This window comes from Oncorhynchus mykiss, chromosome 17, assembly GCF_013265735.2.
Source record: "Oncorhynchus mykiss isolate Arlee chromosome 17, USDA_OmykA_1.1, whole genome shotgun sequence".
In the NCBI taxonomy this organism is placed as follows: domain Eukaryota; kingdom Metazoa; phylum Chordata; class Actinopteri; order Salmoniformes; family Salmonidae; genus Oncorhynchus; species Oncorhynchus mykiss.
In genome coordinates this window covers 31111842-31133748 of record NC_048581.1, presented here as the reverse complement: position 1 = coordinate 31133748, position 21907 = coordinate 31111842, and the positions used below count along the sequence as shown (strand labels likewise).

At 42.8% G+C, this 21907-nt stretch overlaps 1 protein-coding gene across 3 annotated transcripts in view; it reads right to left on the bottom strand.

The window, feature by feature from the left end:
• The window catches only part of LOC110493701 (protein kinase C alpha type), a 217197-nt gene that overhangs the window by 26939 nt on the left and 168351 nt on the right, over positions 1-21907 (bottom strand). For 2 of the 3 annotated variants that reach the window (XM_036949695.1, XM_036949696.1), the window contains 7 exons: positions 21733-21759; positions 20277-20420; positions 19535-19708; positions 15273-15364; positions 14225-14287; positions 13878-14016; positions 1004-1084 (listed from right to left, as the gene is read on the bottom strand). In XM_036949695.1, coding sequence (XP_036805590.1) covers positions 1004-1084; positions 13878-14016; positions 14225-14287; positions 15273-15364; positions 19535-19708; positions 20277-20420; positions 21733-21759 — 720 coding nt within the window. The remainder of the gene's footprint in view (positions 1-1003; positions 1085-13877; positions 14017-14224; positions 14288-15272; positions 15365-19534; positions 19709-20276; positions 20421-21732; positions 21760-21907) is intronic. The other variant, XM_036949697.1, reaches the window with a different exon arrangement.

The window sequence follows — 21907 nt, the reverse complement described above, 5'->3', positions numbered from 1 at the left end:
CACAGAAGTATATATATTTTTAAACCTGCATATTTAGTTAAAAGAAATTCATGTTAGCAGGCAATATTAACTAGGGAAACTGTGTCACTTCTCTTGCGCTCATTGCATGCCGTCAGGGTATATGCAACAGTTTGGGCCGCCTGGCTCGTTGCGGACTAATTTGCCAGAATTTTACATAATTATGACATAACATTGAAGGTTGTGCAATGTAACAGCAATATTTAGACTTAGGGTTGCCACCTGTTCAATAAAATATGGAACGGTTCCGTATTTCACTGAAAGAATAAAGAATACATGTTTTCGAAATGATGGTTTCCGGATTTGACCATATTAATGACCAAAGACTCTTATTTCTGTGTTTATTATATTATAATATAATTATATTATAATATAAAAGTCTATGATTTGATAGAGCAGTCTTACTGAGAGGTGGTAGGCAGCTCAGTTACTAATAAACGTTACTAATAAACAAATAAATGATACAATTTAAGACGGAGAATACTATGTTCAATATCGGCGATAAATAAGAAAGAACGCGCTTTCCTCCACGTGCTTGGAAACACTGAAACCAAAAAGACTGTTGACATCTAGTGGAAGCCCTAGGAACTGCAATCTGGGAGGACTTGGCCTTATTATTAAAATACATGCCATTGAAAATAGTGGTAAGCTGAATTTTTGGGGGGTGGTTTGTCCTCTGGGTTTCGCCTGCCATATTAGTTCTGTTATACTCACAGATGACGATTTAACAGTTTTAGAAACGTTAGTGTTTTCTATCCAAATCTACCAAATCTTCTGGGCCTGAGTAACAGGCAGTTAACTTTGGGCACCCTTTTAATCCGGAAGTGAAAATAGTGCCCCCTACCCTAATGAAGTTAAGTTAAAATAAGTGTTCATTCAGTATTGGCCCGGGTTTGGCTTTTTTTGGTCCTCCAATAATCGGTATCGACGTTGAAAAACCACAATTGGTCGACCTCTAGTAGAGAAAGCTGGGGGGCACACTCACCTGTCCTGCCAACATTTCATAGAGCAGCACTCCATATGCCCACCAATCCACTGATAGCCCGTATGGCTGGTATGCAATAATCTGGGGAGGGAGGGAGGGAGAGAGAGAGAGGGCAAGAGAGGGAGGGAGAGGGAGAGAGAGGCGAGAGAGGGATGAAAAGAGTTACATGGGATTAGATAAGACAATGTACATGTTCACAGAAGGTGAACTGCTGGCAAAGTATATACACATTACAGACAAAGAGACAGGCACACACACATTTAAAAACAACGTTTTGTCTCACACCACACTCTGCATCAGCTACTGTAACACATTCATATGCACAAACACACACACTAGCCTTTCACATTGTCGTCACGATATGTCTATTGCTAACTGACAGTACCCAAGAGAGCCCGAGACACATGCCTTCCACACACGCTCCACCAGTCAATCTAGCTCTTATTAGCAATTAGCATCCTCTTCTAGAGGGAACCTGGTTCATCACTGAGAGAGCAGGCACATCCTGTCAACCAGTTTCACCATCTGCTGTTGTATCCCCCCAGCTTATCATTGGATCCATTCTAATGAAGACATTAAGACAGCCTTGCTGGATGGAGCGAAGTACTGCTATGTTGTGGAGGGAAAATCCATTGATGCAAAGCAAAGTACTGTTGTGACGTCCATTGGAGAATTCACTGATGCTAAACAAATGGAGGGAGACAATGTTATCGTTTTGTGAAGTGGTGGGTGGCGTATCTCTACTTGTGCAATAACAGCTGGGGTAAGTACACCCCACGCATGCAAGAACACATTATGCATGCATGTGCACATAAAGGGACTTTCATTGAACAGATGATGGAAGCAGAGAACAAGACACCTGAAGCCCCAACAGTGCTAGGGGAGAAGCAGCTGCACAACTAATAGGCTACCGGCAGAAATGAAGATGAAGAGGTGCCTTGAGTATCCGAAGGAAAACACGAGTGTCTTCCTGTGTCATGTTGGAAAGTGTAGCAAACGAGAACTTATTTTCAGAGGACGTGTCCAACAAAACGAGTGCATCAATTAATACATCAACATGAGGGATTGCCAGAGGAAGACCATCAATAAAACATAGGCCATTATGTCATGGAGATGAGGTGGGGAAAGAGGTCAGCGCTTTGTTTTTCACGCACAGTATAAGGAGAGGGTGTCTTTGTGTGTGTGTCTTTGTATGTGTGTAAGGAGAGTGTGTTTTTGTGTGTGATCTTATTTGAAGAGGCACTGCACAGTTCATCATACACAAAGATGGTCGTCACGCCTTAATACACCTGACGCAAGCACTTGACCTCCTTAATAGTACCCCACCATGACAGTAAGTATATCATGTAGGTTAAACTCCTATGAGCAGGTATACATATGCATAACAGATGATGATATGCAGTGATTATGAATGAGTAATGTGAAGCTTTAATGAGCTGATCGGAGTTACGCTGCTTATGTAGTTGGTGTTTAACTCCAGTCTCTGTCATACATTCTTACAAGCACCCACAAACACTCTCCTCTTTCTTCCGCTCTCTATCACACGCGCACACACCTTTTACCCCCACCTTCACACAGTAGGGTGTGATATGTGAGAGCAGTTCTTCTCCACATTGCCCTGTGACTTTTTCTGTGTAAAACCTGACCTCCGCCTGCCCCTTGAGAGCCCTGAAAGGCACCTCTGGCTCTGCACTGTGCCGTCATGGCACGCAAGCCACTTACCTTCGGGCTTTAGAGAGCTGGACACACAAACAAAATCAATGCACACACATACGCACATACTCCTAAACTGGCTGGCAATCGCAAAAACTCAAACAGTCATCCCTCTCTTACACATACGTGAGCACACAAGCAAGACTTCAACCTGTTTCCCTAACAGTAAATACAATATTGGGATTGTTTTCTGTTTGTCGTCCTGTCTTTTTGGCTTACCAGGCCATACTCAGTCTCAAACTAAACTGAACAGGTCAAAATTGATTCCATCTCCATGAGCTACACTACCGGTCAAAAGTTCTACGACACCTAATCATTCAAGGGTTTTTATGGTTGAGAGAATGCCAAGAGTGTGGACAGCTGTCATCAAGGCAAAGGGTGGCTTTTTGAAGAATCTTAAAATATAAAATATATTTTGATTTGTTTAACACTTTTTTGGTTACTATACGATTCCATATGTGTTATTTCATAGTTTTGATGTCTTCAATATTATTCTACAATGTAGAACATGGTAAAAATAAAGAAAAACCCTTGAATGAGTAGGTGTGTCCAAACTTTTGACCAGTAGTGTACATCAACAACAGGTCTATCTTAGGTAACGTTTCAGATGGATACATGCTTACAAACCCCTGGGCCAGGGATCAGAAATTACACAGGAGACAAAACGACTCAATAGTCCATATTGAGAATGAAGACCATTATAGTTCTGCAGCTGACATGGTTGTGCTACTGCCTGTCTGGGGCACTGTGTCAGTCAGACAGTGGACATGAAGGTGGAGTGGTTGTCAATAAGCAACAGCGAGACAAAGATATCACACCTCCTGCCTTCCACACTATGCTGAAAGAGATGCTGGTCGAGCAGATAGTTGAGCTGACCCAAACCAAGACAAAATGGAAACTATGGAGGCCAGACAGTACCAGTTGGGTCCAGGAAGAGGAGCTGAGAACCAGACTGAGAAATACAGGAAACCAGCTTGATGAATTAAGGAAAATTAATCAAGGAAAAGAGTTAACATATTATTACTTGTTCAAAAGGATGTATGATTATTACGTCTTATAAATCAATTATTATGTGGCACTGGGTACTAAATATACGAACCAATCTATATACTATTTAGAACATACGGTTCAGTAAAAAATGTATGCAGTAAGCAACAACATACTAGGCTCGTCCATATTGAGAAGGCGCCATCTAAATGCACAATCGCGTCTGTTCGCGCCACTGTTCATTTTGGAACAGCACGTTCCCTCTTCTGATTATCGGCTATTGCCAAATACACGTGGGTCTGATAAGATTATCCTCTTCCTCAAGTGTGCTGTCAAGTCATAATAGATGAAACGCTGAATAGGACACCATGGCATTTCAAATCATCTTACATTTCTGAAGTTTCACATACTATAAAACTAGCATTGGTATTCGGACAGGCCCAATGACTTATGATTCATTATAAGCATCTTGTAATGCATTATGACCTCATCATAATGTACCTAAGAATGTGTAATCGTTGTCTTCACAGAAAGACGGGCATTCTCAGCTGCACTGACAAGAGGATGGTTCCGGAAGCAACAAAAGGACCGTTCAACACTGAAAGTACTTTGGTGTACGGGAAGGTCATCGCCAACAATCCCCCAAACCGGTAATGTGAAGCACAAACAATAACATTACGGAAAAAGGTTAAAGTGACAGTTCACTTTTGAAAGTTTTAGCTTATTCTTTTCCTGGTAGATCTATACCTTTACCATTGCAACAGGGAATGCATATATTTCCTGGGCAATGTACTGTATAGATTTGCTAATTCCTAATTTACTGTAACATATAACTGGTAACCATCTATAATTGATGAAAACATGTAAATGTGTACAGTGATGTGTAGAGTACATTAGCCATTTGAGTTTAATTGAACTGCAATGCATTTAATTTGACTTCATTTGATTAAAATATCAAAATATTTTCCTTTGGGGTGTGTCCAATTCCAATTCAAATGGTGAATTAATTTGAATGAAAGAGCAATTCACAACTAAATTCTGAATTGACCCCATATCTGGTGTGTCCGGATTCTTCTTACATTAGTAATATCACTATTTACATTGTGCTGATAAAAACAAAACAAAACACTTTTGTTAAGCAATACCATCAGTAAACTATTTATAATTGTAATGATTGATCAAAATCGGTATATTTATAAACCATTTATTAAGCTCCTTCGCTACAGGTATGGCACCAGTGAGAGGACTCCACCACTTCACCTTCTATTGCCATACATATGGAGCATTTCTGTTCATGTTGGTACGGCAGATCCCATAACATCTAGTGATGGTTCAGACAATGAATCTAACAGGGCTGTACTGATGCTTGAGGAGGGAGATCAGGTCTAGGCGTGCCTTGAAGCCAACTCATGGATCTGGGTAGAAAATGACCGCAACCTCAGCACCTTCACTGGCATTCTGCTCTTTGCCCAGTATATTCTGTGTGGGGATAAGTTCCACACCATCTGATTGACAGCTAGTGGTAAGTTGAATTTTTGGACAAGATTAACAAGATTAACACTGTTTATTTAAAAAAATCTATATCTCTCTCGGTTTAGTACATCTGTGGTGTTTACAGAATGACACGCATAATAACCCTGCCTCTGGCAGCTTCCATCCTGATTTTACTGTACACAAACCAACAGCGACGTGTGATGTTGTTTTATACATTTTATGCTGATTCATTGTTACTATCACATTGTACATGTAGCCTATTCTGAGGTGTAATATGTTCTCATTCGTATTCTCGGGTGTACTGCAGAGTGCACTTTCGAGGTCTGGCAAAACATTTGCTGTTGCTTATAGCTTTGTGTCCTTCTTCAATGTATTTATCATGGGTTAAAGGATTGGGAGAAAAAAAACATGACCTGAATGAGAAGGTTATCTTGAAAGAATGATTTACAGGCGCTCACATACTCCTTGAGGTAAACACCAGACCTGGGATCACATCCTTAAATAAACATTTCATAATATTTTGAGCGTTCGCTTAAGTCTGCTTGGAGTGCCATTTGGGGACTGTTTCTATTAGTTTATTAAAGCAAGGAATGCTCAACCAGGCACAGATGAAGTATTTGAAACCCAAACACATGACTCATACGGATACTGTGAAGAGAGACAATAGCTTTGTGAAACATTTACCCAAACTGAAATAGCGGTAATAGAAGCAGGTCACGTCAATCCATAACTGTTGACGTTTCTTAAGCACTTGAACATGATTGAAAGGTAGCCACGTTGAATTGGAACAAAGTCCTCCAGGGAACATTCCATTCGTGCACAAAAGGATATATAATGCGGCCATTATGCATTGTAAAACTTGTCATGCATAGATAAACATTGCAAAGGTTCAACCACTAGAGAATACCTACACTAGCTTTGACAATATATTCAGACTTACTCAAAACAGTCACCAATAAAAGCATTTAAAAATCACCAATAGTGCAGATTTAGGAAAAAACACATGACCCTCAGATCACACGGTCAGGAAAACCTTAATTGGAAGTCAACTGTCAAATAGATAGACCTATGGTGGCCTTCTCTGCAGCACTGGGAATCAAGGCTGGGAACATACTGTAGGACCTTTCAACACTGAAACGACCCTTGTCTACAAAAAGTTCTTCACAAACATTGGCAACCTCTATAAACCTACCACAGGTAATGTGATGCACTAAACCATAATATACTTGAATATACTGTAAATGTTTTATGTAGACGTGATATCTAAAAGCTCCTCATTTGCCCTAGATATCTTCACAGCACCAATGAGAGGACTCTACCACGTCACCTTCTATTGCAATGCATTTGGAGCCAAACCTGGGTACGTTTTCCTGTGTAAGAACAGGGAACGTATTGCTGCCACTGCAGATCACGCATTTGGTGACCTTGCAGATAATGGATCTAATGGGCTTGTGTTGATGCTTGAGGTAGGAGACCAGGTCTACATGCCCCTCGGTACTCATAGATCTACGATGATGACAACAGCTACAACTTCAGTACCTTCAATGGCATTCTGCTATTTACTCAGTAGCTAACGCTTAGCCATTTACTCAGTAGCTAACTCTTAGCCATTTACTCAGTAGCTAACTCTTAGCCATTTACTCAGTAGCTAACTCTTAGCCATTTACTCAGTAGCTAACTCTTAGCCATTTACTCAGTAGCTAACTCTTAGCCATTTACTCAGTAGCTAACTCTTAGCCATTTACTCAGTAGCTAACTCTTAGCTATTTACTCAGTAGCTAACTCTTAGCTATTTACTCAGTAGCTAACTCTTAGCTATTTACTCAGTAGCTAACTCTTAGCTATTTACTCAGTAGCTAACTCTTAGCTATTTACTCAGTAGCTAACTCTTAGCTATTTACTCAGTAGCTAACTCTTAGCTATTTACTCACTCAAATACCTATGGACTCTATGACGTAAAGGTCCATTGATGGGAATTATGGCAATGCTAGGTTACTGTAAAAAGGTTGCTACGACTCTATTTTTCTTTCCATTCTGTTTGCAATTAAAACAGGAATAAACTCAAATTCAAAACCTGTTGAGTAACATGATATATTTTATGTGAACACTTAAAATCCTTTGTCTTTACCTCATGTTAGGTATTCAGCGGTGTTATCTTTAAGATAAAGTAGCATTTGGTCCATCTTCCAGACCTGGGCGCAAACCAACAACCTTTTAAGGAAGGTAACATCTCCACACAATGGCAACTAGCACTTCACTAGCATTACACAAATAATCACCTTACCTCAACACACACACACGTCTCAGAGCTCTGGCAAGTTCTCCAAGGATTGCAGTTCAACAAGGAATGTGATATCCTCACAGCATCATCCGATCATGACAGTAATATACAGTGCCTTGCGAAAGTATTCGGCCCCCTTGAACTTTGCAACCTTTTGCCACATTTCAGGCTTCAAACATAAAGATATAAAACTGTATTTTTTTGTGAAGAATCAACAACAAGTGGGACACAATCATGAAGTGGAACGACATTTATTGGATATTTCAAACTTTTTTAACAAATCAAAAACTGAAAAATTGGGCGTGCAAAATTATTCAGCCCCTTTACTTTCAGTGCAGCAAACTCTCTCCAGAAGTTCAGTGAGGATCTCTGAATGATCCAATGTTGACCTAAATGACTAATGATGATAAATACAATCCACCTGTGTGTAATCAAGTCTCCGTATAAATGCACCTGCACTGTGATAGTCTCAGAGGTCCGTTAAAAGCGCAGAGAGCATCATGAAGAACAAGGAACACACCAGGCAGGTCCGAGATACTGTTGTGAAGAAGTTTAAAGCCGGATTTGGATACAAAAACATTTCCCAAGCTTTAAACATCCCAAGGAGCACTGTGCAAGCGATAATATTGAAATGGAAGGAGTATCAGACCACTGCAAATCTACCAAGACCTGGCCGTCCCTCTAAACTTTCAGCTCATACAAGGTGAAGACTGATCAGAGATGCAGCCAAGAGGCCCATGATCACTCTGGATGAACTGCAGAGATCTACAGCTGAGGTGGGAGACTCTGTCCATAGGACAACAATCAGTCGTATATTGCACAAATCTGGCCTTTATGGAAGAGTGGCAAGAAGAAAGCCATTTCTTAAAGATATCCATAAAAAGTGTCGGTTAAAGTTTGCCACAAGCCACCTGGGAGACACACCAAACATGTGGAAGAAGGTGCTCTGGTCAGATGAAACCAAAATTGAACTTTTTGGCAACAATGCAAAACGTTATGTTTGGCGTAAAAGCAACACACCATCCCCACTATCAAACATGGTGGTGGCAGCATCATGGATTGGGCCTGCTTTTCTTCAGCAGGGACAGGGAAGATGGTTAAAATTGATGGGAAGATGGATGGAGCCAAATACAGGACCATTCTGGAAGAAAACCTGATGGAGTCTGCAAAAGACCTGAGACTGGGACGGAGATTTGTCTTCCAACAAGACAATGATCCAAAACATAAAGCAAAATCTACAATGGAATGGTTCAATAATAAACATATCCAGGTGTTAGAATGGCCAAGTCAAAGTCCAGACCTGAATCCAATCGAGAATCTGTGGAAAGAACTGAAAACTGCGGTTCACAAATGCTCTCCATCCAACCTCATTGAGCTCGAGCTGTTTTGCAAGGAGGAATGGGAAAAAATGTCAGTCTCTCGATGTGCAAAACTGATAGAGACATACCCCAAGCGACTTACAGCTGTATTCGCAGCAAAAGGTGGCGCTACAAAGTATTAACTTAAGGGGGCTGAATAATTTTGCACGCCCAATTTTTCAGTTTTTGATTTGTTAAAAAAGTTTGAAATATCCAATAAATGTCGTTCCACTTCATGATTGTGTCCCACTTGTTGTTGATTCTTCACAAAAAAATACAATTTTTTATCTTTATGTTTGAAGCCTGAAATGTGGCAAAGGGTCGCAAAGTTCAAGGGGGCCGAATACTTTCGCAAGGCACTGTATATATAGCGAGAGCGAGAGAGACGCAGAGAGAGGTATTTAGATTTGCTTCAGGCCATACTGCAGCGAGCACCAACGTGACACCGCTGTCCTTGCCTGTCGCCTGTCACAATGACACAGGGCAAATGGTGCCCTTCAACTCCATGCACAGCACTGCGTGGCGAAGTGTGTGTAGTGTTTTCTGTGGGAATACTAATTTGAGTTAAGTGTGTGTGTGTGTGTGTCGGTCTCTGTCTGTCTGTCTGTGAGACTGACTGAGTGTGTTTGTGTGAATGCAGTTTGTATCTGTGTACATGAATGTCTCTTCTCTGGTTTGGCATCATAATGAATGTGATAGGGACACACACTCTGATGACCCGTCGCTCCACTTTCTCATGTTGTTTTCTTTCATTTCCCACACTCCATAGAGGCCTATGGCCAGATCACTCAATGTAACATACTGTGTGCGCGAGTGTGCGTGCTGTTGTGTCCATCTGAGCTGCGGTGGATGTCTCCCGGCAGGCCTAATGCTATGTGACAGTTCTGGATCACTCATAGCTACTCAAGGCTTCCACCACTACTACCACCTCTTAATATAACCCGGTGCACATAGAAACTACGGACACAAGATAACTACTAAACACTACAGAACACAACCTCAGCCTGATCTCAGAAACAACATTACAGCAGGTTGAAGTGAGGTCGGCCCAAGTGGCATGTATCACGGTGAGTACTGGACATTAAGCCATCTTACAAGAGAATAAAGCATTTTCTTGCACCTGTAAAGTATATTGAGTTACACCCTCGTCAACTTGCCTCTAATGGTTGGGGTTAGGTTATGGGCAAGATAAGCTAGATCTGTAGGGCAACTGCTACTCAGTGCATGGCAGAGCAGTTGAAGGGTCGCCGTCTTGCCTAATGTTAGCTGCTATCGCTAAAGGCTTTGGGGAGCGAGGCAAAATGGGAGGTCAGGCTGAGTTTAGTGCACACTGACAAAGTGCAAAAATGTACTTGGGCAGTTTCTCGCTCTCTCCTCTCACGACTTCTTCCTCTGTCAACACAGAGGATTGAACACAGAAACGAATTGCTCTGATCTGAAAACATCTGTCACCGCAACCACTAATTGCACAAAACCTAAAAATAGGGAGTAAGTTGTTGAAGCCAAAACAAGGAGCCAGAGGACAATCCAAAGATAGCGCTAAAGCAGCTTCTCTCGCTCCCTCTCCCAGTCGCTCTCCCTCTCCCAGTCGCTCTCCCTCTCCCAGTCGCTCTCCCTCTCCCAGTCGCTCTCCCTCTCCCAGTCGCTCTCCCTCTCCCAGTCGCCCTCTCTCCCAGTCTCTCTCTGCCTCTCTATTTCTCCTCCCCTCCATCTCCCACTCTCTATCTCACAGGCTTGTTACTCTGGTAACGCAGTGTGTAAATTCTCATTAGCATACAGTGACCAACGTATTCCTCTCAGATTGATAGAGGCTGCATCCCAGATGACACCCTATTCCCTTTATAGTGCACTGCTTTTGACCAAGGCCCATAGGGCTATAGAGGAAACAGGGTGCCGTTTGGGATGCACACAGAGCCTTCCCATGGGTGCCTATGTAGGTCAGGGTGAGAGGTAAAGAGTGGAAAGAGAGAGAGAAGTAGAGCAATGCAGTGTGTGTGTGTGTGCGGCGTAATGCGGTGTGACAGGCGAAAAGAGAGAGAGGTGCTCAGGGACCGTGTGAGCTGTTTTTCCACATGGGGGTCCTGGCAACTAAGAGACACACACACACCTACAGTACACGGAAGAGTACTCCCATACAGATATGCACAGGGACACACACTGGTGCGTGTAGATGCACGGAGACACACACTGGTGCGTGTAGATACACGGACATGGAGACACACACTGGTGCGTGTAGATACACGGACATGGAGACACACACTCGTGCGTGTAGATACACGGACATGGAGAGAAACACTGGTGCGTGTAGATACAGTGCCTTGCAAAAGTACTCATCCCCCTTGGCGTTGTTCCTATTTTGTTCCATTACAACCTGTAATTTAAAATTATTTTTATTTGGATTTCATGTAGTGGACATAAACAAAATAGTCCAGATTGGTGAAGTGGGTTGAATTTTTTTTTTTGTTAAAAATAAAAAAAACGGAAAAGTGGTGCGTGCATTTGTCTTCACCCCCTTTGCTATGAAGCCCCTAAATAAGATCTGGTGCAATCAATTACCTTCAGAAGTCACATAATTAGTTAAATAAAGTCCACCTGTGTTCAATCTAAGTGTCACATGATCTCAGTATACAGTTGAAGTCGGAAGTTTAAATACACTTAGGTTGAAGTCATTAAAACTCGTTTTTTTAACCACTCCACAAATTTCTTGTTAACAAACTATAGTTTTGGCAAGTCAGTTAGGACATCTACTTTGTGCATGACACAAGTAATACAGATCAGGGTTGGGTTATAAAAAAATATGAAACTTTGAACATCCCACTGAGCACCATTAAATCCATTATTAAATAATGGAAAGAATATGGCACCACAACAAACCTGCCAAGAGAGGGCCGCCTACCAAATCTCACAGACCAGGAAAGGAGGGCATTAATCAGAGAGGCAACAAAGAGACCAAAGATAACCCTGAAGGAGCTGCAACACTCCACAGCGGAGATTGGATTATCTGTCCATAGGACCACTTTAAGCCATACACTCCACAGAGCTGGGCTTTACGGAAGAGTGGGCAGAAAAAAGCCATTGCTTAAAGAAAAAAATAAGCAAACACATTTGGTGTTCGCAAAAAGGCATGTGGGAGATTCCCCAAACATATGGAAGAAGGTACTCTGGTCAGATGAGACTAAAATTGAGCATTTTGGCCATCAAGGAAAACACTATGTCTGGCGCAAACCCAACACCCCTCATCACCCCGAAAACATCTCCACAGTGAAGCATGGTGGTGGCAGCATCATGCTGTGGGGATGTTTTACATCGGCAGGGACTGAGAAACTGGTCAGAATTGAAGGAATGATGGATGGCGCTAAATATAGAGACATTTTTCAGTCCTCCAGAGATTTGAGACTGGGACGAAGGTTCACCTTCCAGCAGGACAATGACCTTAAACATACTGCTAAAGCAACACTTGAGTGGTTTAAGAGGAAACATTTAAATGTCTTGGAATGGCCTAGTCAAAGCCCAGACCTCAATCCAATTGAGAATCTGTGGTATGACTTAAAGATTGCTGTACACCAGCGGAACCCATCCAACTTGAAGGAGCTGGAGCAGTTTTTCCTTGAAGAATGGGCAAAAATCCCAGTGTCTAGAAGTGCCAAGAGACTTGCAGCTGTAATTGCTGCAAAAGGTGGCCCTAGAAAGTATTGCTTTTTGGGGGGGGGGGGGGGGGGGGGGGGGGGGGGTGAATAGTTATGCACGCTCAAGTTCTGTTTTTTGTGTCTTATTCTTGTTTGTTTCACAATAAAACATATTTTGCATCTTCAAAGTGGTAGGAATGTTGTGTAAATGAAATGATACAACCCCCCCCAGGTACCAGGTTATAAGGCAACAAAATAGAAAAAATGCCAAGGGGGTGAATCCTTTCACAAGCCACTGTACATGGACACACACACTGGTGCGTGTAGATAAACGGACACTCGCACACTCTCACACACTAAAGTGCATGAACACACACACCGACAAACACAGAGGATAGCAAACTTCCACATCGCAAAAACAGCAAGACAAAATGAATGAAACTCACATATAGGGGAAGCAAAAATTATCGTATTATCGGGTTGAGGTCAATTTCACTTCAATTAAGAAATCTGACTTTTTGGTAAATGTCCATTTCCAACCCTTCATTGGAGCTAATAACATCGTATCAACCTCTACGCTCTCAAGTCTGTCAAAGTCAAAGAGAGAGAGAACGTGTGGAGTTATGAGGGCCTGACTGGATTCCCTGATGCGAGAGCTGGACGGTGCATTTGCAGAGGGGCTCACCACCGCCCCAACCACCCTGTGTGTGTGTGTGTGTGTGTGTGCACCTCACCATCGCAGCTTGTCAACCCAGCCTCAGCACCCATGAACCTCTTCGAGGACGTTTTAGAGGAAATCAATATGATGTCCCTCACTGGGCTGTGCTTGACTGGGTTGGTTGCATCAAGGGCAGATTCTTATGCAAAATGCTCTCTAACTCAAAATGTTCAGTAGACACGGTAATCTTTCTAACCCAAAATGTTCAGTAGACACGGTAATCTTTCTAACCCAAAATGTTCAGTAGACACGGTAATCTTTCTAACCCAAAATGTTCAGAGACAAGAAATCTTTCTAACTCAAAATGTTCAGTAGACACGGTAATCTTTCTAACCCAAAATGTTCAGTAGACACGGTAATCTTTCTAACCCAAAATGTTCAGAGACAAGAAATCTTTCTTACTCAAAATGTTCAGTAGACACGGTAATCTTTTTAACCCAAAATGTTCAGTAGACACGGTAATCTTTCTAACACAAAATGTTCAGTAGACACAGTAATCTTTCTAACCCAAAATGTTCAGTAGACACGGTAATCTTTCTAACTCAAAATGTTCAGTAGACACGGTGTGTGTGTGTGTGCGCGCATCCTGAGCTGTCGACTCGGATTTGGATTAACACGGCGACGGGGGCGCAGGCCAGACAATGACAAAGATGACCACCCCACTCCCTCCCCCCACACACACTCCCCCTGTTCCTACCTCTGGGGCGATGTAGTCGGGCGTCCCACAGAAGGTGCGAGTGGTCACTCCCTCGTATATGTTCTCTTTACACATGCCAAAATCAGCGATCTTAATGTGGCCCTCCGAGTCCAGCATCACATTGTCCAGCTTCAGATCCCTGCAGGAGACACCCGCATCATGTGACAAGGGCCAAATGAAGACGACCATTGTATTTTAGGGCCTTTTCTATACCACTCCTGTTACTTCCTTACATTTATATTAGTAAATTGATGAATTATTGGTTTGACAATACACAGTGTACGGTAAACATTGATCCTAGAATGGGATAAAGTGCCTCAATTGGTATACATTGGAAGAAGACCCACCTGTAAATGATTCCTTTCTTGTGCAGGAAGAACAGGCCAACAGAGATCTCTGCTGCATAGAACCTGCAATGACATGCTCCATGTTAGGCAGCCCTGAAGCCATTCATTTCAACAGGAAGGATTGTAAACGACTGTAATGTGCTTCAGCTAGACTGGGTACATTCTGATAGATTTATTCATTCTTATACCTAGGCTGTCGTTTCTCCTTCTCCTCTGTACTTTGCAGTGCCCAGTCTAGTTTTTACTCTTCTTCTCCCTTCCCCCTCTCTCTTCCACGCCCTCTATTTATATTTTACACACACATACATACACTCGTATTCCCCCTGACCAAAAATATAATTGCAACATGCAACAATTTCAAAGATTTTACTTAGTTACAGTTCATTGAAGGAAATCAGTAAATTTAAATAAATTCATTAGGCCCTAATCTATGGATTTCACATGACTGGGCAGGGGTGTGGGCAGGGGTGCAGCCATGGGTGGGCCTTGGAAGACATAGGCCCACCCACTTGGGAGCCAGGCCCAGCCAACTGGAATTAGGGCTTTATTACAGACAGAATGCTCCTCGGCACCCCTCCTCAGATGATCCCGCAGGTGAAGAAGCCAGCTGTGGAGGTCCTTGGCTGCCGTGGTTACACGTGGTCTGCGGTTGAGAGGCCGGTTGGATGTACTGCCAAATTCTCTAAAACGACGTTGGAGACGGCTTATGGTAGACAAATGACAAAATTCTCTGGTATCTTTAATTTCAGCTATTTAACTAGGCAAGTCAGTTAAGAACAAATTCTTATTTACAATAACGGCCTACCCCGGGCCAAACTCAGACGACACTGGGCCCATTGTGCGCCGACCTATGGGACTCCCAATCGCGGCCGGATGTTATACGGCCTGGAATCGAACCAGGGACTGTAGTGACGCCTCTTGCACTGAGATGCAGTGCCTTAGACCGCAGCGCCACTCGGGAGCAGAAACATGGGACCAAGACTTTACATGCTGTGTTTATATTTTTGTTCAGTATAAAAGGTGAAAGCGAGGGGAAAGGGGAACTTACACTGCCTGTGGCTCTTTGAACTTGCCCGCTTGTTGGATGTGGTACATGAGGTCTCCCCCATTCACATACTCCATGACAAAGTACAGCCGGTCCTGGGCAGAGGGGGAGACAGAGACGGGGCTGTTTAATTTCATATAACATTGGTTTTCATAATATTGGCATCTGTTCTACCCTCATATACTGTGTCATGATAACAGCCATGTCAGACAGACAGAGAGAGAGGCTTTCTTCATTATACTGTAGGACCCAGTGGTGAGGCTGTTGTGTAGTATTGAGTCACATATAGGGGATACGGTAGTACTATAGAAAGTACTATAGAAAGTACTATAGAAAGCAGAACAACAACATGAGAGGAAAAAGTATACCCCTCAGAAATATTTCCCATGTATGACTCCATTATGTCTAGTCAAACTGAAGTAAATCCCTCAAGAAGCCTCTTACCGGTCTGTCCTGTGCTAGTCACAGGGCGACATTTTTGAAGTGCAAAACTTAACATACACCTCACTATACACTGGGTGGGTCGAGCCCTGAATACTGATTGGCTAAAAGACGTGATATATCAGACTGTGGGTATGACAAAATATGACCATTTACTGGTCTAATTACATTGGTAACCAGTTTATAATAGCAATAAGGCACCTTGGGGGTTTTGTGGTATATGGCCAATATAGCATGGCTAAGTGCTGTATCCAGGCACTTTTTAATTTTTTTTATTATTATTATTTTTTAATTGAATATCCGAAACATACAATATACTTGCAGTGAAGCCGCTCAACAACTACACCACACCAGTCATCCACCTGACTCCCATTCAGAGTGACACACACATCCAGGGTCAATGCCCTGACAGAAGACATGAACCCGAACCCTCCCCCACAGATCCTCAACAGCTGATCCCCCCCCCCCCCCCCGACAGTCCCTCCCCAAGAAGAAAAAATAATTAATTAATTAATACAAAAAATACAATTAATTCCATTCCCCAACCTCAAGAACCCCCAAATGCATCAACAACCAAGAAAATGAACTAAAGAGAAAAAAACAGAAGACAACAGAAGACAACTAAAATTATAACAGCAATGCCAACTGTATATGTTTGTGTGCATGTCTGGCACTATTACATGTATCCAGGCACTCTGCATTGCGTCGTGCGTAAGAACAGCCCTTAGCCGTGGTATATTGGCCATATACCACACCTCCTCAGGCCTTATTGCTTAATTATTATCTGGAAGTGTGATTTAATTTGAAACTTCTTCAACATTGTGCGTTCTGAAGAGGCGACTATTTACGTATTCCTCAGCTTACTAAACCCTAGTTAAATTATCGCCTCCTCATTGTTGAAGAATAGTTTGAAATTAAATCACGCTGTGAGATTATAAGAAGGTTTACGGTATTGTATGCACTTTGCTCAACATAAGCTTGAAATAACCTGTCAGACAAGGCAAATGGTTTCCTTAAACAATTACCCTCAAAGTGTTAGTGGCATCTTATTGTGAAGAGGATTTGGACTTCTCCTCACTTAAAAATGCATCGAATGTTTGATTTCCACTTTGGGGATGTGTGTGTGTATGTGTATTGGCCACCGTACGGTCGTCCCTGCGCGAGAGAGATTGAGGGATTAAAGATTAAGGAGGAATGAGAGAAGTGCTGAGAAAGCTGACAGATTAAAACAAAGAAAAACTTCATTGAACTTTGTGTGTGTAGGTATATACACATGTGTGGTGTGTGTGTGGGTATATACACGTGTGTGGTGTGTGTGTGGGTATATACTGTACATGTGTGTGGTGTGTGTGTGGGTATATACACGTGTGTGGTGTGTGTGTGGGTATATACACACACGTGTGTGGTGTGTGTGTGGGTATTTCACACACGTGTGTGGTGTGTGTGTGGGTATATACATGTGTGGTGTATGTGTGCATATATACATGTGTGGTGTATGTGTGTGTGCATATATACAGTGCCTTGCGAAAGTATTCGGCCCCCTTGAACTTTGCGACCTTTTGCCACATTTCAGGCTTCAAACATAAAGATATAAAACTGTATTTTTTTGTGAAGAATCAACAACAAGTGGGACACAATCATGAAGTGGAACGACATTTATTGGATATTTCAAACTTTTTTAACAAATCAAAAACTGAAAAATTGGGCGTGCAAAATTATTCAGCCCCCTTAAGTTAATACTTTGTAGCGCCACCTTTTGCTGCGATTACAGCTGTAAGTCGCTTGGGGTATGTCTCTATCAGTTTTGCACATCGAGAGACTGAATTTTTTTCCCATTCCTCCTTGCAAAACAGCTCGAGCTCAGTAAGGTTGGATGGAGAGCATTTGTGAACAGCAGTTTTCAGTTCTTTCCACAGATTCTCGATTGGATTCAGGTCTGGACTTTGACTTGGCCATTCTAACACCTGGATATGTTTATTTTTGAACCATTCCATTGTAGATTTTGCTTTATGTTTTGGATCATTGTCTTGTTGGAAGACAAATCTCCGTCCCAGTCTCAGGTCTTTTGCAGACTCCATCAGGTTTTCTTCCAGAATGGTCCTGTATTTGGCTCCATCCATCTTCCCATCAATGTTAACCATCTTCCCTGTCCCTGCTGAAGAAAAGCAGGCCCAAACCATGATGCTGCCACCACCATGTTTGACAGTGGGGATGGTGTGTTCAGCTGTGTTGCTTTTACGCCAAACATAACGTTTTGCATTGTTGCCAAAAAGTTCAATTTTGGTTTCATCTGACCAGAGCACCTTCTTCCACATGTTTGGTGTGTCTCCCAGGTGGCTTGTGGCAAACTTTAAACAACACTTTTTATGGATATCTTTAAGAAATGGCTTTCTTCTTGCCACTCTTCCATAAAGGCCAGATTTGTGCAATATACGACTGATTGTTGTCCTATGGACAGAGTCTCCCACCTCAGCTGTAGATCTCTGCAGTTCATCCAGAGTGATCATGGGCCTCTTGGCTGCATCTCTGATCAGTCTTCTCCTTGTATGAGCTGAACGTTTAGAGGGACGGCCAGGTCTTGGTAGATTTGCAGTGGTCTGATACTCCTTCCATTTCAATATTATCGCTTGCACAGTGCTCCTTGGGATGTTTAAAGATTGGGAAATCTTTTTGTATACAAATCCGGCTTTAAACTGCTTCACAACAGTATCTCGGACCTGCCTGGTGTGTTCCTTTTTCTTCATGATGCTCTCTGCGCTTTTGACGGACCTCTGAGACTATCACAGTGCAGGTGCATTTATACGGAGACTTGATTACACACAGGTGGATTGTATTTATCCTCATTAGTCATTTATGTCAACATTGGATCATTCAGAGATCCTCACTGAACTTCTGGAGAGAGTTTGCTGCACTGAAAGTAAAGGGGCTGAATAATTTTGCACGCCCAATTTTTCAGTTTTTGATTTGTTAAAAAAGTTTGAAATATCCAATAAATGTCGTTCCACTTCATGATTGTGTCCTACTTGTTGTTGATTCTTCACAAAAAAATACAGTTTTATATCTTTATGTTTGAAGCCTGAAATGTGGCAAAAGGTCGCAAAGTTCAAGGGGGCCGAATACTTTCGCAAGGCACTGTACATGTGTGGTGTATGTGTGTGGTGTATGTGTTTGTGTGTGTGTGTGTGTGTGTGTGTATATACATGTGTGGTGTATGTGTGCGTATATACACGTGTGGTGTGTGTGTGTGTGGGTATATACATGTGTGGTGTATGTGTGGGTATATACATGTGTGGTGTATGTGTGTGTGTGTGTGTGGGTATATACATGTGTGGTGTATGTGTGTGTGTGTGGGTATATACATGTGTGGTGTATGTGTGTGTGTGTGTGTGTGTGTGTATATATACATGTGTGGTGTATGTGTGTGTGTGTGTGGGGGGGTATATACATGTGTGGTGTATGTGTGTGTGTGGGTATATACATGTGTGGTGTATGTGTGTGTGTGTGTGGGTATATACATGTGTGGTGTATGTGTGTGTGTCAGAGGAGCTTGACGAGTAAGATAAAAAATAATATGTATATAGTGTGTGTGTGTTGGCAAATGTCTGTGTGTGTGGCCTGCACAGACACATGTAATGGCACAAACCCTACCCCATCACAATAACCACACTTATGAGAATTGGGAGCAACGTCATCAGCATCACCAATGGACAGCAAAAAGCAAGTAATTGTGTGTTTGTGCATGCCCATAGGCCCACGTGTGTGTACGTGTGTGTACGTGTGCGTGTTTATCCCCTTGTGCATGCATGTGTCCGTCGTCTCCATACCACGGTCTGGAAGCAGGAGTGGAGTGAGGTGAGGAAGGGTGGTTTGTCCTGCTGGGCCAGGACTCTCTTCTCTATCATGGTACACTCCACATCATCATCTTGGATCACCACGTCCTTCTTCAGGATCTTGATGGCGTACAACTCCTCTGTGGGCTTCATCTCTGCCAGAATCACCTACGACACAGGTACACGAGAGGTCAAAGGTGAGAAAGAAGGCTTCTAAATAGGGCGGCTTAACGCGGATAGTAATGTTATTAACGCAACTGTTTTGTTGTTACTGTATGCTTATTACTCAACTGACGCGTGGACATACTCATTTATTCACGGTGTGCTACATCGAGATACGGACTGTCTAAACCGAAACATTGCACTCATTCATTATTACGACTCTGTTTTGTGCCAATTATGGATGATGTGGCCAAGTCCTGGATTTTGCTCACGTACACCAACATAGATCTTGGATCTTACTCAATTTCAGATTTGTCCGATAGAGAACATCCCCGTGGTACACAGGACATTCAACATGACAAGTTGGGTAAGCTGATTTTAGAAGCCAATAAGAATAACTTGTGACAAATCATCGTGGGGCGTCTTCCCAAACACAGAACAAGCCAGATGGACACTAAAAAGCGAGATCAATGGAGAATCTTCATTGAAAGTGCTTTTCTGTCCAGGACCAGGCTTAATCTGTGTCCGGGAAACTACCACTTCACCTCCTTAATAAAACAAGTCCTGGGCTCACCTTGCCGAAGCTGCCTTTCCCCAGCACGGCCAGGAAGTTGAAGTCGGTGAGTTTGACAGAGTCCAGGTTGTTAGAGGGCAGATTGGACCTGCTGTCATCTGATGGAGCGATCACCTTCTTAGTACCAGGGCCCAGCTTGGCTTTCTATGTTCGGTGAGGAGAGGGGAACGGCGTGAGACACACACACACACACACACGACGCACCCACACACACTGCTGTGCGGCCTTATGTAACACAATTCAAAAATTATTTTAAAAAAAATATATTCATTTTGGAGGAGATGGAACACAGACAGAAGGTATAAAACAGTAAATATGGAATGACAGTACAGACGTTGAATACTCCTGACTTTGTCATAATGCTAACCTATTACGGTAAAATAACTCATTTTTGTGGAGTTACAAGAAACCCTTCGGTCAAAACGTTGAAATTAATTTGAAGACATTTGAATGAATTACTGTCAAACCCCTCCGTGATAATGCATTGTCATGGGTCAATGTGCCATTCCATCAGTATGTCCACCACATGCTCTTACAAAGCTTCAAAGCTCGTCAAGTCATGCTTGGTTTAGAATCAGAGCAAGACGGTAAACTCTCCTGGCCTCGAACACACACATGCACTACACCCATTTTCACACCCTCTTGCGACCTCCATTTTCTCCGGAGGCATATTCCTTCTGTTTTCCAGGCAGTGGGAACATGTGACAGTGTCACAACGACCTGGGTGTCATCCTCATTCTTCACCCTTACTCACAGGTGTCAAATCTCTCTTTTGCACACACACACACACTCAAGAGCCTGGGCCTAATCGAGCAGCTGGCACAGTCATGTTAAACCTGGTCCACACATCTTGTCTGTCTAGTACACTGGACAGGCTGGCAGCCACGCACATTACAAACTACACACAACAATAAAGCAGCCCATTTGTGTAGAACATACGACAATCCAAATAAACTGAACCAAAGACATTTGATCCCATTGGAATCTGTCCAATAAATTGACACTTCACGTGTGTGAGGTTCTCCGTGTCAATCTACTGCTGTTTCCCCTTGGTTGTTCATGGCTAGGCGAGGTGTAAGAAACTGGTCAGGCGGCTTTAGTTTGGTTAATGTATGCGTCTGCATACAAGTCCAGATAAATACTAGCCCCTCGCCTTCTTCTCTTCATGTAGATCTGACAGGATTTGATAGGCATATGCAAAAGGTTATAGCTCCACCCTGCCCTCTGATAGGCTAGGTGAAGACTTTGCTATATTGCTTACACCGTTCCACTGATGGCATATTCAGACAGGTGTCTATGCTACAGTGGCTAGGGGTTGTTTAGTGGGCGGGCCTAGAAATAGCTTGTAAGGTATAGGCAGCACACGATTTGGCTATGCAGACCACAGCACACCTATAAGCGAAGCCAACGAGGAGAAGAGACTCGCAAAAGCCGCCTTACTTCCTCTCAGACGCACCTGAACTTGGTTGGCTTTGTCCTTTGCCTGCAACCATAGCAGTGGAGAGGTGAATGGAGAACGGCTGACAGCTGAGACACAGCCATACTTTCAGAAGCACTACCATACAGACATGTTTTATGTCAGGAGCACAGTCACTCGTAACACTAACGCATTGACAACACAGATATTTTAT